A 14,569-nucleotide genomic window follows, 5' to 3' on the forward strand; every position below is an offset into this window, starting at 1 on the left:
AATAGGATGCAAAATTATTTTTTCAAACTCAGACCTAATTTACTTAATAGGATAACATTTAATATATTTATTTAGCAGGAAATAATTTACATTTTAAATGAATTGTTCATTTACTATTTTTAAACATAATTTTATATATATTCATGTTTTAAATACAAAAGAGACATTCATTAACAAGATTCTTTATCAAAATACCTATTTTATGAATTTTATTTTAATTGTTGAATATAAAAATGTAAATTTTAAATTTTCATAACTTTTAAGGCACTTTAATAATTTGAAAAAAAGTTGTTATTTGTATAGCGTGTAAGGAATTTAATTATGTGTCTTTCAATCGCGATGTGCTTCTCGTTATGCTAATGCAAAAAGGACATTCAAGGTAAATCTGCATCTACACTTGGGTGGGTCAAAACAATCGACTTTTTTTCACTTCCATTACCGAAAAATTGTTTGCTATGCACCTCTAGAAACTTATCTCCAAATATGAGCTCTTTTTATTAACAATAACGTCCTCTTATCAAAGTTTTTCATTTATACCTCAGTCCCATTTGAAAAAATTTAAATTTTGATATTTTAAGCGTTTAAAAGATATTTGTAATCAAAATTCAAAGAATAATGATTTTCGAAGTTTTTAATAATTATCTTAGAAAATATGACTTTAATTCATATATTTTTTAAATATTTCTGCAAATTCGATTTTTAGAAAGCTTTTTAAACTATATCTAGATAGGGAATCCATGTGTATGTATAAATGTGGGCTTTCATTGTATATTTCAATTAATCTACGGAGGTCCAATGTTAAATCTTGATATTTTAGCAAACAAATTGGACCTCTCCTAAACACTTTAGAATTTTTTTCATAGAAAGTTCTTAAAACGATATTCCTGAGCAAGCCTGGCTCTTTAAAAATGAAATTTTTTTTTTTTACATACAAGTAAAATTGTATTGTAAAAAATGATAAGCCACAATCGTGCAGGTACATTGCTGATAACTGAAAATAAATGTACCTATTGATTTTAACAGAATCAATTGATAAATTGATCAATGTCGTCAATACAGAAAATACTCAAAATATTAAAATAATTTTAATTTAAATTATTTCAAATTAAAGAAATTTGTATAATTATTTTTCTTATAAAATTTGTTTACAAAAAAATTTATTTTATTTAATGAAATGCATTTCTAATTTTGTCATATAAAAATAATAATAATTTGGATATTTGACTTTGAAATTTTTTATAAAAAATATCGATTCTACTAGATTTCATGTTACCATCATGGACTCATTATGAAACATTATTTTCATTTGTTTACAATGTAACGAATTCATGTATGAAATCAAATGTAGATGGAAATGTAAATATTATTCAAGAATTATTGATCAAGTCTTTAGCCATTTATAAAATTGGAAAATCAAATGCATCTGTAATCAGTGTCATTCATCAATATATCAATTCTATAGAAATAATTCGACATAAAAATAATATAGCGAACGATAACATTTATAGTTGTTATAAATATTATTCGAGATTTAATTTTAATTCTTTCTCAACCATTTCAACGTAAATTAGAAATCTGTACGGATTTTAAAAATTCGAAATAAATATTTAATATTTTTGGTTTAATAATCGATAAAATGACACCTGAATATTTGAATAAAATCGATACTGAAAATGATATTTTAGTAATTGAAAAACTTATTGATATTTTATTGTATATAGGGACAACATGCCAATCAAATTTAGCTTTATATTATTTATCGATAATTAATACAAATGTTGTTAAATTAGGTGCGAATTTTAGAACGGTTATTAATTTAAGTGCCCGGGAAAAGATTCAACAAGCTTTTGAATCGAATGTCATTTTAAAAAATAATTTATGCAACAATTGGGATGTTATTTTTGTAAAAACGACTTATTTTAATAATTATTTACAGTTTAATGTAATTAAGAATTGCATACCGTTGTTTAATCCTTGATTTAGTGATTTTTTTAAGTGGACATTATCGTAAATTGTATTGAAATTGTGAATAATGTTCCTATCTAAGTATTAGCGTTCATTATTCAAAAACAATTACGAATTTTTAACAGGAAATGATTTGATAGGAACATATTCAAAAAATAAATGCAATAAAAAAGAAAACTTATAAAAACAGTTACACAGCCTTATTGAGAAGTTTTTGAGCAGCTCGTATTAACGGTGTCAACGTGTGTAACTCCATACGTCTCGTCAGGAATGGATGTCGAATTAATTCATCAGCTGAAGCACGATCATCCACATTCACTTGTAAACAACGATCTAAGAAACTTTGTAAATCCGGTGATAAAGTAGCCCATCGTGGAATCTTTGGTCTACCAAGCGATGCTATTAAATATAATGCTCTAAGTGGCGTTTCTTTTAAATATGGAGGTTCACCTTCAATCATTTCAATTGCCATTATTCCTAACGACCATATATCCACTTTCATACCGTATTGCTTTCGTGTAACAACTTCAGGTGCCATCCAATAAGGTGTTCCTACCATCGTTTGTCGTTTCTCATCTCCCACTATATTCGCACAGAATCCAAAATCAGTTACTTTAACCGTTCCATTCATACCCAACAAAACATTATCTGATTTAATATCTCTATGAATAGTCCCTTTTTGATGTAAAAAGTTAATAGCTTTCAAAACTTCATAACACACTGCTGCAATTTGACCCTCTTTCATAACAGTCTCTGTTACAACATCAGTTAAAGGACCTCCATCTAATAATTCCATTACGACCCATAAATGATCTTTAACTAAATAGGCATCAAGGAAATTAACTAAATTCTCATGGTTGAACTCTTTAAGTATACGAATTTCATTTAAAAGTAATTCTTTTCTGGTTTGTTTGGTAACATCAATGTCTTTAACAGCCACACGTTGTTTTAACACTGTATCTGTTGCTATAAAAACGATACCTGAAGCACCTGAACCTAATTCTTTATCACGTTGAAAACGCTTATAAGGATCACCTGGATGACAAATTTTACGTAACTCCTCTAATACTTCCTGATCATTCATATCACTACGTTCTTTTTTTCGTAATTCTAGACCTTCGTCATCGTTATCTGTACTCAAACTACTGTCACCAATACTGCTTTCAACTTCTAGGGTATTTATTAATGTTAAATCTGTCATTGCATCGTACATTTTAACCTCAGCTTCCACATTTTTATTAGTTAATTTAACAGGCAAAGTTCTTGACTTAACTGGTAACTTTGGTGGTAATTCTAATTCATCGATAGAAGAGAGATCTGAATCTTGACTCTGATGAGCATTTTTCTTAATAAAAAACTCATCAATTTCTTTTGATTCTTCATCTATCACTTGTTCGGTAACAAATGGTTTAAAAGGTTCATTAATTTCTTTTTTCTTGATCGAATAATTGTAATATTTTACAGCTTGATAAACAGCTTTTGGATTTTCTGATTGTTCTTGTTTTGAAATTTGTGTATTCATTAATCGAATCCATGATGATGGGAGACCTTCTAACTGTCCAGTCTCTTCGTTTTTACTCACATGGATATCATGATTAAAATGAAACGGTAAACCAATTTCAGAAGGTCCTTCATCCTTTATTTGCGTTTTCCTTGAAAACAATTTACTAAAGTTTAAATTCATTTTTTATTTATGTTTACAGAACATATTATTAAAAGTCTTAACTCCGCACCAAAACTATAAATTAATTAACACTTATTAAATCTCTAGGAGTGGTCCCGTATGATTCTTATCACTAACACTAATCATCACAGCAAAATGTTAAATGTCTTTATTAATTTATTTCTACTTTCAAAGGATTACCAACACTACAAATATGAATACACTACACGTCAATTAGTCATTTCATTTCTTTCAAACGTAATTTCATACAAGACAAAATGCAAAACCCGTTGAAAAATAAACTGCATCTTGCATTTTTATACCATGCATATATGTAATATGCAAGGTATACTAATTTTAGTCCGAAGTTTGTAACGCCTACAAATATTAATGTTATGAACAAAATTTTGGTATAGGTGTTTATAAAATCACCTAATTAGTCCATTTTCGGTTGTCTGTCAATCTGTCCGTCTGTCTGCCAACACGATAACTCAAAAACGAAAAAAGATATCAAGCTGAACTTTTTACAGCGTACTCAAAGCGAAAAACGTGAGGTCAAGTTCGTAAATGAGCAACATTGGTCAATTGAATCTCACTTTAATTTTTTTGAAATAATAATCTAGACACCCTATATAGTAAAACAAGAAATACAGCAAGTAATTTTTAAAACTCTGCATATATTAAAAATATACAATTCTAATTAAAAAATAAAAAACTGATCATTAAATTCAAAAATCCTGGATTAAGAGTCACCAGAAAATTGAATTTTTAATCTTTAAGAGATAGAAGAAAAGTTTGGATAGAGACATGTTTCTCTAAAAAAAAATATTTGTTTAAAACATTAAAATAAATTTTAGATAATATTGATAGAAAAATCCCACTCTGGAAAATGGTTGTCAACCGATCGAAACGATTTTATAATTTTTAAAACATTTCTGGTCAGAGGATATTTGATATCGGTTATTCATTCAAATTGCAAATATAATTTATAAATAAGTTTTTTTCTTAATTTTTTTTAGAAAACCTGACAAAACTTCAAAGATTTATATAGTAAAAAGTAAAATATTATATTTATCATATAAATATAAAATTATTTCATGAATAAGCTGCTTCAATAAATAATATATTATAGTTTCAATTTTAAAATTCAAACATGTATCAAAATTTAAATTCTTCCGCGATTGTAGCACTATCTCTATTTATAAATTGTAGTTATAAGTTCAAAACAAGTATAAACACAAACTTTTAAAACTGCCAAACTGCCATAATTTTAGATTGAATTTTTATCTTGTAAGTTTTTAATAAAAAAGTTCGTAATCCATTTATTTAAAATCATTTTAATGATGTTTATATAAATATTTATTTATCTAAAATATGTTGTTGGATATCGATAATTTGAATAAAAATAATATTAATGATATTTTAAAAGAAATACGTGAATTAAAAAATAGTAATAAAAATGTGACCGTAACTTTATTAAATATATTAATAAAATTGTGCCAAGATTTAAAAAAATGTCACCCAGAAATACTTTATCAAATATGCTTAACTATTTGCGAAGAACTTATAGAATTAACACCAAAATTCCAAGAGAAATACTTAAGAATAATGTACTATGTAATACATTATTTGGATGAAAAAGTAAGTACTTTTAAATTGGATTGATGTTTTTTTATTATAAATTATAATTAGGACTATCATCTCTTTAGGACGATCTGGAGGTTCAAATTTTAGCCAGTACTCCAGTAGTATATCGTTTTAATTTTGTATTTAGCCCTTAACTGATCTAGTCCAACTGAATATATTTAAGCTCAAGTTTTGAACAAATTTTTTGCAATATTAAATATACGTCTATTGACGATTACTTAAGCTCCTTAGTCATAAAAGTCAATCGTAAGTAGGATTGTTCATGTTTTGGTAAAATATTGATTGACCTTGCCTCTAACCGGGTCAAGCTAGAACGAGCTTGCATGTTTCTTTCCCTTACGTTCACTCCGCGATCCACCAATTTATTTATTTATACAAAAACACTCCAGGAAAATAAAGTAAATCAATTATGCCCTTGAAGCTACCAGATGAAGATTTCAGACTCTTTTTAAAGGTCGGGAGCCTTTTATTATGGTTTATAATGAACAGCTGGTATGAATAGCAGTTGCCTTCCCCAAAAATTATTTTTATCTGTTGGGAAATTTAGTCCTAATTATATCAATTGAATTATTTTATTGCTTCTTAATTAAATTTCAATATTTTTATTTATAGAAGAAATACTTCAAAGAAATATCGATTCTACTAGATTTCATGTTACCATCATGGACTCCGCTATCAACTATGGATTCATCGTTACATTCCAATTATGAAACATTATTTCCACTTGTTTACAATATAACGAATTCATGTATGAAATCAAACGTAGATGGAAATTTAAATATTATTCAAGAATTATTGATCAAGTCTTTAACCATTTATAAAATTGGAAAATCAAATGCATCTGTAATCAGTGTCATTCATCAATATATCAATTCGATAGAAATAATTCGACATAAAAATAATATAGCGAACGATAACATTTATGAACTTTATTCTAGTATTTTAGACTTTTTACAGGCCAATCAAATAAATTATACGCAAACCGAATTCGTATTGTTGATACGTTTTCAAGTAATTTTAATGTCGTTATTTATTGAAAAAACTGATAAGTTAAATGAAATTACCTTAAAATTTCAAAACTTAATCTATAATACAAAAGATTTAAACAATAGCATAGTTGTTATAAATATTATTCGTGATTTAATTTTAACCTTATCTCAACCATTAAAAAATGAAAATCTAATAAATATTCAACGTAAATTAGAAATCTGTACGGATTTTAAAAATTCGAAACAAATTTTTAATATTTTTGGTTTTATAATCGATAAAATGACACCTGAATATTTGAATAAAATCGATAGTGAAACTGATATTTTAATAATTGAAAAACTTATTGATATTTTATTGTATATAGGGAAAGATTTGGATATAGAAAATGAAAATGCTCAAAAATTGTATGGAAAATGTTCACGATGTTCGTCAACATGCCAATCAAATTTAGCTTTATATTATTTATCGATAATTAATACAAATGTTGTTAAATTAGGTTCGAATTTTAGAACGGTTATTAATGTAAGTACCCGGGAAAAGGTTCAACAAGCTTTTGAATCGAATGTCATTTGTGTACGATTACTAAAAAATAATTTATGCAACAATTGGGATGTTATTTTTGTAAACACAATTCTGAATTATTATAATTATATGAATGGATATTCAAAAAATCAATATGAAAATTGTTTACCAATGGCTGTAAGATTTATAAATGTTCTTCTTGAGTATTTTAACGAAGATATTAATAATAAAACAATGTATAAAGAAGTGGTTAGAAGAACCTTGCATGTAATTAAAGCTTTCCATTTTAATGCATCAGAATATGATAAATGTTTCGATCCATTAGTATTATTAGCTGTATTATTTGGCAATGTTGAATCATTAGAACTGTGGGTAACTGTACAAATGAATAGTTCTAATTATACGACGATGATTGAAGTGTTAAAAAATAATGTAAACAGTTTAAAAATTTTATATCCAAATTTTAATTTAGATAATTTATCGTTAGTATCAATTGCGCTTCTTGAATTACGTGTTTACAATACTTATGGACATTTACAAGAGCCTATGATTAAGTGTTGTAAATTTGTGTTAGAAAATACTGATTGCGATTACATGAAAACACGAGTATTACAGATGCTTTGTTTGGTTGGTATTCCATTAGATGATCCATTGTGGAGTCAATTGAATTCATTTATTGAATTCTTAAGTACGCAAGCGGTAAAGGTATTTATTAATTATTTAGTTAAGGCACTCAGAAAGAAAAGTCCTCTCTCAAAGTTTATATTCTATACTAACTTGATACTCCCCTACTTCACTGGGCATAAAAGAAAAGACCGCCGCATTATAGCCGCCACCTCTTTTGCTCTCGCTTATCCCCCTTCCATAACACTCGAACTAGAGGTAAGGTAAGGCATGTACAGAATTCAACTCTTTTTATGTGTTAAGTCTTGATTCATTATTTGTAAGTATCAGGACAGATGAATTTTACAGAAACCGTTAATTTATGGTTAAAAATGATGCTCGTAGATGGCGTAGTAAAATGCCATAGACTAAATTTCATTTTTTTAAATATATTTATAAATTTTAGCTCATGTGTTAGTCTGCTATATAAGCTATATTACTGTACAGTTTCATTCGAATCCATTCGCTAGTTTTTGCGTGAAAGCGTAACAAACACACGAACAAACAAACAAACATCCTTACTTTCACGTTTGCTCACGAAGTTTCAGCTCTGTACTTATCCTTTAAAAAACTCGTGGTGCCCCACGAACTAATACGGCGGTGGAATATGAAACGCAATTTCTGGTCCTCCGATCCAACCCTGAGTGTATTACATCTAATCGACTAATTATACTTAAAAATAATTTATTATTTTGACTTTTTAGGGAGATAAATCTACTGCAAATAATCGATTAATTTTAGCAAATTTATATATTTTAAAGTATTCGAGCATAATTCAAAATTTAATGAAACAAAAAATAAATGAATTGTTATTTTCTGGAGTAAATACCGTGGATGAAATACCATGCGACGGTGTATCAATTAGAAATGAAGAAGATAATTTCAAAAATATTGAAATGTCTATATCAAATTGGCTGATAGTGCTGGATACTAAACACGATTTAACTGACGAAATCAATGATTACAATACGCTAAAAATTATCTATCATCTGATCAATGTTACCGAATTACATAATCATTCGATATACACAATTCAATTAATTTTAATATTATATCGAATGTCTTTGTTTGCTAAAAATAGTTTATATCAAATGCGAGCATTAATTTATTTATTAAAGTATGTTCAATGTTCGGAATTATATACACAAATAGTGGATGAAGGAAAACATATATTAAAAAATTTATACAAAGATGATAACAACAAGAATTCGGATAAATGTTATTTAGAATTATCCTTTTTATTGAATCAAAGTTATAATTTATTAATGCGTAAACAATTTACCGAAGGATATCAAATATTGAAAATTGCTCAAGATGAATTTAGTGGAAGTGATATGGAAATACAACATAGTAGAATTTTTAGAGCTCAAATTGATTTTCTTCGATTAAAATATTATAATTTACCATGTGAAATTTCTGTTGATCAAGAACATAAGTCTTTGTTATCGCAGACAAGCGAATGTTATGAATTTATTGCAGCTTTGTTAAAGAGAACATGTAAGTAACATATATAATATTATAAGACTCTACAGGGTATCGCTAAAGGTCTTTGCAACGCTCTACTACATACATATAGCTTAGCTCAAAATAAGTCGATTTACCTAAACATGCTCACAATTTTTAGTTGCAATTTACAATTTTTAAAGCGTTTTTCTTCAATTCTTTGACAAATTTGATGTGGTGACACTGTTTTTCATACAAAACAACTCATATCAACCTTATTAGTAATATTAATTCACGGCCGCAAAATATGGGGTTTTTGGTAGTTAAAAAGTGTTCTTAAAATCGCCTAATTATTCCATTTTCGGTTGTCCGTCTGTCTGTTGACACGATAACTCAAAAAATAAAAAAAGATACAAAGCTGAAATTTTTATAGCGTGCTCAGGACGTAAAGAGTGAGGTCGAGTTCGTAAATGAGAAATATACTATATATTGGGTCTTGGATTCGTAGGTCCCACCTTGTAAACCGTTAGACATAGAACAAAATTTTAAATGTAAAAAATGTTCCTTATAAAAAATAAACAACTTTTGTTTGAAACATTTTTTTGTAAACATCATTGTTTACCCACCAGGGCACAAATTAGGTGCAAATTTTATAGTATGTATTATATGGGAATATCAGTTATGAATGTGTGGATCTAAGAGTGGATATCTTTCTTTACTTACATGACGTCAAAAAACAAACGATTGCGTCTTCAAAACTGTCTATGCATGGTATTTCAACAATTAACTCAGTCAATTGTTTGTTTTCACTTGTTTATATTGCTTTGAAAACAATGTATAAATTTGTATTCATGTTTATCATTCCATTGGAGTGATTTTTAACGTAAATTAAAATCTTTCCGCCATACAATTAAATTAGTATTTGGTGTTAATTACAGCCCGTTACTAAGTATCACGTTTCATTGGGCATTTTGGCACTTCTTGCTACTTTTCGCCTAGAGCAACCGTACTTCTCAATCTATCCTAAGGCCCCCGCTGCAAAGATTATATTCCTATATACCATATTCCAAGGGTATTGTTCTAAGCGGCCGATAATAAGGGGTTCGACATTAGTATTAACTTTGAAAATATCATTTTGTCTTTGTTTTAGCACAACGTAACGAGCAATCAGATAATTTATTACGAATACTTCAATACTTTATCGAGATATCACAATGGATTATAAATTTATATTTAAACTTGAACCAACCACGAGAATCAAGATGTTACATAAAAAATATCCTAAAAATGTTATCAACATTAAATTTACCATTACGTTATGCACAAATGCTTTGTTTACAAAGTAAAATTGATATAATGCGTGCAAGATATAATGATTCTTTATTATATTTTAATAAAATGTTAGATACATTATGTATTTTTCAAAATAAATGTTCACAACCTGCCACTGAACACCAAAAACTTCAAATCAATGAAAAAATCAAATCAACATCATTATCCGTTAAAATTGATACATTATTAGATAATCAAATACGAATTCCAAAAATTACAATAAATACATCACCGTCGATTCCACAAAACGATCAATTAAATTACTTTTTACCTCATTCCGATAAATGTTTATGCTTTTTATGTACGAATTATTTATACCAAAAATTATGTTTTGAAAGTTACATTATAAATTCATTTCAAAATAAGTTTGATAATTATGATTATCTAATTGAAGATATTCAGACATGTAAAAATAATCTAATTGATAAAATGAGAAATAAATCTACAATTCAAATGCCATCAAATTTTCAATTCAACAGTTTACACACAAATATCGCATTAATGGAAATTGAAAACGATATGCAAATTACTTACCATAAATTTCTTATAAAAATATGTAACGAATTATTTATAAATGGCAATGATCATGAGAAAGCATTAAAAATTTTAACCAATTCACTAAGTACACTTGATAATGATGAACTAGTGCCTCAAATATTAAGTTTGATTTGCAAAATATTGTATACATCTTCCGCGTCAAACGAAAAGGTTAAATTGAAAAGTGTTAGCATATGTACACCAGAAAAACGAACACCTCCATCGTTATTATTTGCAACACCGTCTGCACGTATTGAGAAATTTTTGAAAAGTCGTACACCTGGTTTAACACCAGCAACTAAGTTTAAAATTTATACACCAAAAACCGAAAAAATTAATCGTCTACCGGTTAAATCAGATGATAACGAACGAATACTCACACCTAAACCAAAGAAAAGTCTTCGAAAAGTTGATGATTCAATTAAAAAGGATGCAAATAAAGCAAGAAAAAATATTTTGGGAGGTGATAATAAAAATATGGATTTGACGTTAGAAATAAATAAAAATGATACCAATAGCTCACACAATGGTAATGAATTATGGAGTATACAAACTGGCGACGTGAGCAATATTAAAACTCCAACCACTAACAAATTTTTCAAACATCTTCATGATTTTTCTGATACTTACAAATCGAAAACCGAAAAAATAAATCGATTACCAAGCAAATCAAAAATTAAATTGCCTACTATTCAGTATTCAGATGTATATGATCAAATACATAGTCCTGAACAAAAGAAAAGTGTTCGAAAAGTTTATAAATCAATTAAAAAAGGGGCAATTAAAGCGTAAGTATAAATTTTAAAAATCGATCTATATTGTTCTTATTAAGCTATTCTAAAATTTATTTTCTACATCTTCGCTTTTGATGAATATTTTTATAGAATAGTAAAAAAAATTTAAAATAATAAAATTTGATGCTTTTGATGAATATTTTTATAGAATAGTAAAAAAAAATTTAAAATAATAAAATCGAAGTACCGAAATATTCAATAAATTCGGTTTTTCACGCTGAACACTCGGAGCTACGAGTAATGGCGAGAAAACGAGTAGTGAAGAGTAAATTCAAATCAACCACCAATTTAAATTTAAATTGATGATGATTGATGTTTGATCTCTGAGTGTATACAGTGAAAAGCCATATTTTTTTAATGGAACACTAGTCTAAATTTAAGAAATTGAGTGTTTGTCTCAATAAGAAGGCAACATTTCATTTTGGAATAAATAGAATTTTTTTTTGTTTAAATTAAAATAATTTGTACAAGAGCTATTGAATCGCCTGTGTATATGACTTTGATCTACAATTATTGACAAACTTTAAGCTATTTTCTTTCGATTAAATGTAATAATGATATATTTTTAAGTGGCATTTCCTCCAAAAGCTAACGTAGGCCCCAAAACCGTGTTTATTGTGATTAAGGGACTTGGAACTATCATTTATTGAAAAAAAAAATGAACATTCACCGTACTTGCTCAAACAGCCGAACCACATTGAACATTTAACTTTGTAAGATATCATTTCCATTTTTTATTCCAAAATTAAATATTGCATTCTTATTTGGCCACCTTTTATACTTAGTACTGTTATGCTTAGTTTCGATTTTAAAATCTAATGGTAAATTTCTTAGTTTACAGAGTGATAGTACAGATTCATCAAGTGAAGTACTCGATTTAGATGGGGACGATGATGTATTTACAATCAATAATAATAAAACTCCATGCACCAACAAGTTTTTCAAATCACGTACACCTGGTTCAATATTGACATATAAAAAGAAAATTCATACACCCAAAACAGAAAAAATTGATCGATTATCAATTGAATCGGACAATAAATTACCTACTTTTACCAATTCGGAAGATATTTATCGGACTCCTGAATCAAAGAACAGTATTCGAAAAATTAAAAAGAAACAAATTACGGAAGGAATAACTAATTTGAAAGTAAATGATAAAGAAAAGGTGGTTAGTTCAAATTCGACAGAAAATGATAGTACAGATTTATCAAGTGAAAAAACTGATTTAGATGGCGACGATGATGTATCGATAAAAGTTATTAAAACTTGCTTGGATACAAAAATAAAAAATGATATTGGAAAAAATAAACAAGTGCGAAATAAGTCTGCTGTGAAAAGTCAGACGGGTGATTTTTGTGCTACATCAATTGATATTTGTGACAATTTGGCAGTTAATAAATGTCTAAATTATAAACATACTTATTCTAAATCAAGTGTAAACGATCACCTATCAGAACAGTTATCAAACTTAAAAATTGAACAAAACAGTGAAATGACGCATTCATCACCGGCTAAGCAGAAGATTAAACCGAAGACAGCTACAAAACGAAATACTACAAAAGAGGAAGAGAAAGATGAACATAATAGTGAAATTGAATCTAGAAGAATGTTAACACGACGTGCTAAAAAAATGGAGAGTCTTGAATTAATGGAAACAGAGACAAATAATGATAATAAATCGTTGGAAAAATCTTCTGTTGATGTTCCATCACCGAAAGTTCAAAAGAAAATTGTCAAAACTACAACAAAGAAAGTAAGTAAAGCAAAACTGAAACCAAACAGTTCACCGAATTCAAGTGAAAGTGTTTCAAAACCGAGAAGGAAACCAAAAAATCCGTTTATTTTGTAAAACAATGAACTAGTTGTAATGTAAGTTTTTTACTAGTTTGAATTATTATTAATTTATATTATCTACTTGTTATTATTCACAACTGTTGCTTAGTGTAATAAGATATTTTTAATTAAAAATAAAAATATGAATTATTAATCCATTTTATTTTCTCACTTTAGCAACTCTATCGGTAAAAACTTACGAAGGAGGAAGGAGCACAGATGGAGCATTTGTGACGATCGGATTTAATCTGCATTGAACAGTTGCATCGCAAATTATGGTTGAAATTTGAGTATCTTCTACAATAATGTTTTTTATATCAGTACTAAAATTTATCAGCATTTATTCGGTTATCTTCCTGTTAGAATAACAAAAACCAAACGGATATCGATTAATTTGATGCTTGAAGGCGCAATCATATTTTCTAGGCTCCGTGGGCTTCGCGTTGCAATCGAGAAATCATGTTTTTAAAATTTTTTAATATACAATTTTATTTCCAATATCGTGGTATTTGTCATTCAAACTGTGTCGCAAATCCAAGTCAACAAAATTTCATTGATTGAATATCGCCGAAGTCATGTTTCAATATCTCCGAAAAAGAACTTTCTTGTCGAAGACATTCGAATTTCGTTTTGCCCTAGCGTATATAAAATCGGTCATAGATGCTTCTTTTATTTAACCCTTTCTTTAACATGTTATTATCCGAGAGAGCTGCTAATTCAACAATATTCATTTTCATGATCAGTGTACATCACAAAAATAACAGTAAGTAAATAACATTAGCTAGACCACTACGTTCAAGGTGCCAAATATTTAAGTATATGTGAGAGGAATGAAAGATATGTGATTGCTAGTTTTCGAATGTATGGTTTTAGATGGAATAGCGTGAAAGTTAATGGAGTAAGAGTTTGCGTTTTGTGTAATGCAGCCGAGAGTGTGAAGCATTTGATAGAAGACTGTCCGGGGGTAGAAGGAAAAGAAAAGCAGGATATTAATAATTTTAAAATGTACACTGCGGAAGATATACTAAACGTTTCTGAAACTGAAAAAATTAAGCCGGTGGTCGCCTTTCTAAGGTTTATATTAAATAAAAGAAACGCTTACCTACATTGAAACCGCCCATGTTTTTATAAATTTTTATTAAAATTTTTTAATTATATTATGTTTTTATTTTATATT

At 27.9% G+C, this 14,569-nt stretch overlaps 3 protein-coding genes across 3 annotated transcripts; 2 read left to right on the forward strand and 1 right to left on the reverse strand.

Moving 5' to 3' along the window:
* Positions 1 to 1,913: 1,913 nt before the first annotated feature.
* LOC123297715 (serine/threonine-protein kinase PAK 2) lies at positions 1,914 to 3,682 on the reverse strand. Its single transcript, XM_044879471.1, has one exon. The coding sequence runs from the start codon at positions 3,647 to 3,649 to the stop codon at positions 2,156 to 2,158; it is 1,494 nt and encodes a 497-aa protein (XP_044735406.1). The 5' UTR covers positions 3,650 to 3,682; the 3' UTR covers positions 1,914 to 2,155.
* A 1,554-nt stretch (positions 3,683 to 5,236) lies between these two features.
* LOC123298756 lies at positions 5,237 to 10,635 on the forward strand. The gene is made up of 7 exons (XM_044880850.1): positions 5,237 to 5,269; positions 5,888 to 6,023; positions 6,630 to 6,761; positions 7,260 to 7,492; positions 8,155 to 8,947; positions 10,044 to 10,235; positions 10,628 to 10,635. The coding sequence occupies exons 1-7, from the start codon at positions 5,237 to 5,239 to the stop codon at positions 10,633 to 10,635; spliced, it is 1,527 nt and encodes a 508-aa protein (XP_044736785.1).
* Positions 10,636 to 10,716: 81 nt separating this feature from the next.
* Positions 10,717 to 13,485, forward strand: LOC123298179. The gene is made up of 2 exons (XM_044880108.1): positions 10,717 to 11,550; positions 12,391 to 13,485. Exons 1-2 carry the CDS (start codon positions 10,727 to 10,729, stop codon positions 13,406 to 13,408), a joined length of 1,842 nt encoding a protein of 613 aa, XP_044736043.1. The 5' UTR covers positions 10,717 to 10,726; the 3' UTR covers positions 13,409 to 13,485.
* Positions 13,486 to 14,569: the final 1,084 nt, after the last annotated feature.

This window comes from Chrysoperla carnea, chromosome 4 (assembly GCF_905475395.1).
Source record: "Chrysoperla carnea chromosome 4, inChrCarn1.1, whole genome shotgun sequence".
Taxonomy (NCBI): Eukaryota; Metazoa; Arthropoda; class Insecta; order Neuroptera; family Chrysopidae; genus Chrysoperla; species Chrysoperla carnea.

What these genes read in the sequence shown, in the direction of transcription:
- LOC123298756 (XM_044880850.1), top strand. Translation starts at nt 5,237, where the DNA reads ATGTACTATGTAATACATTATTTGGATGAAAAA. An exon ending in TACAAATGTTGTTAAATTAG is followed by an intron (nt 6,762 to 7,259) that starts GTTCGAATTTTA and finishes ATTTTAATTTAG; the next exon opens with ATAATTTATCGTTAGTATCA. An exon ending in AGCTTTGTTAAAGAGAACAT is followed by an intron (nt 8,948 to 10,043) that starts GTAAGTAACATA and finishes TCTTTGTTTTAG; the next exon opens with CACAACGTAACGAGCAATCA.
- LOC123297715 (XM_044879471.1), bottom strand. Translation starts at nt 3,649, where the DNA reads ATGAATTTAAACTTTAGTAAATTGTTTTCAAGGAAAACGCAAATAAAG.
- LOC123298179 (XM_044880108.1), top strand. Translation starts at nt 10,727, where the DNA reads ATGGAAATTGAAAACGATATGCAAATTACTTACCATAAATTTCTTATA. An exon ending in AAAAAAGGGGCAATTAAAGC is followed by an intron (nt 11,551 to 12,390) that starts GTAAGTATAAAT and finishes TAAATTTCTTAG; the next exon opens with TTTACAGAGTGATAGTACAG.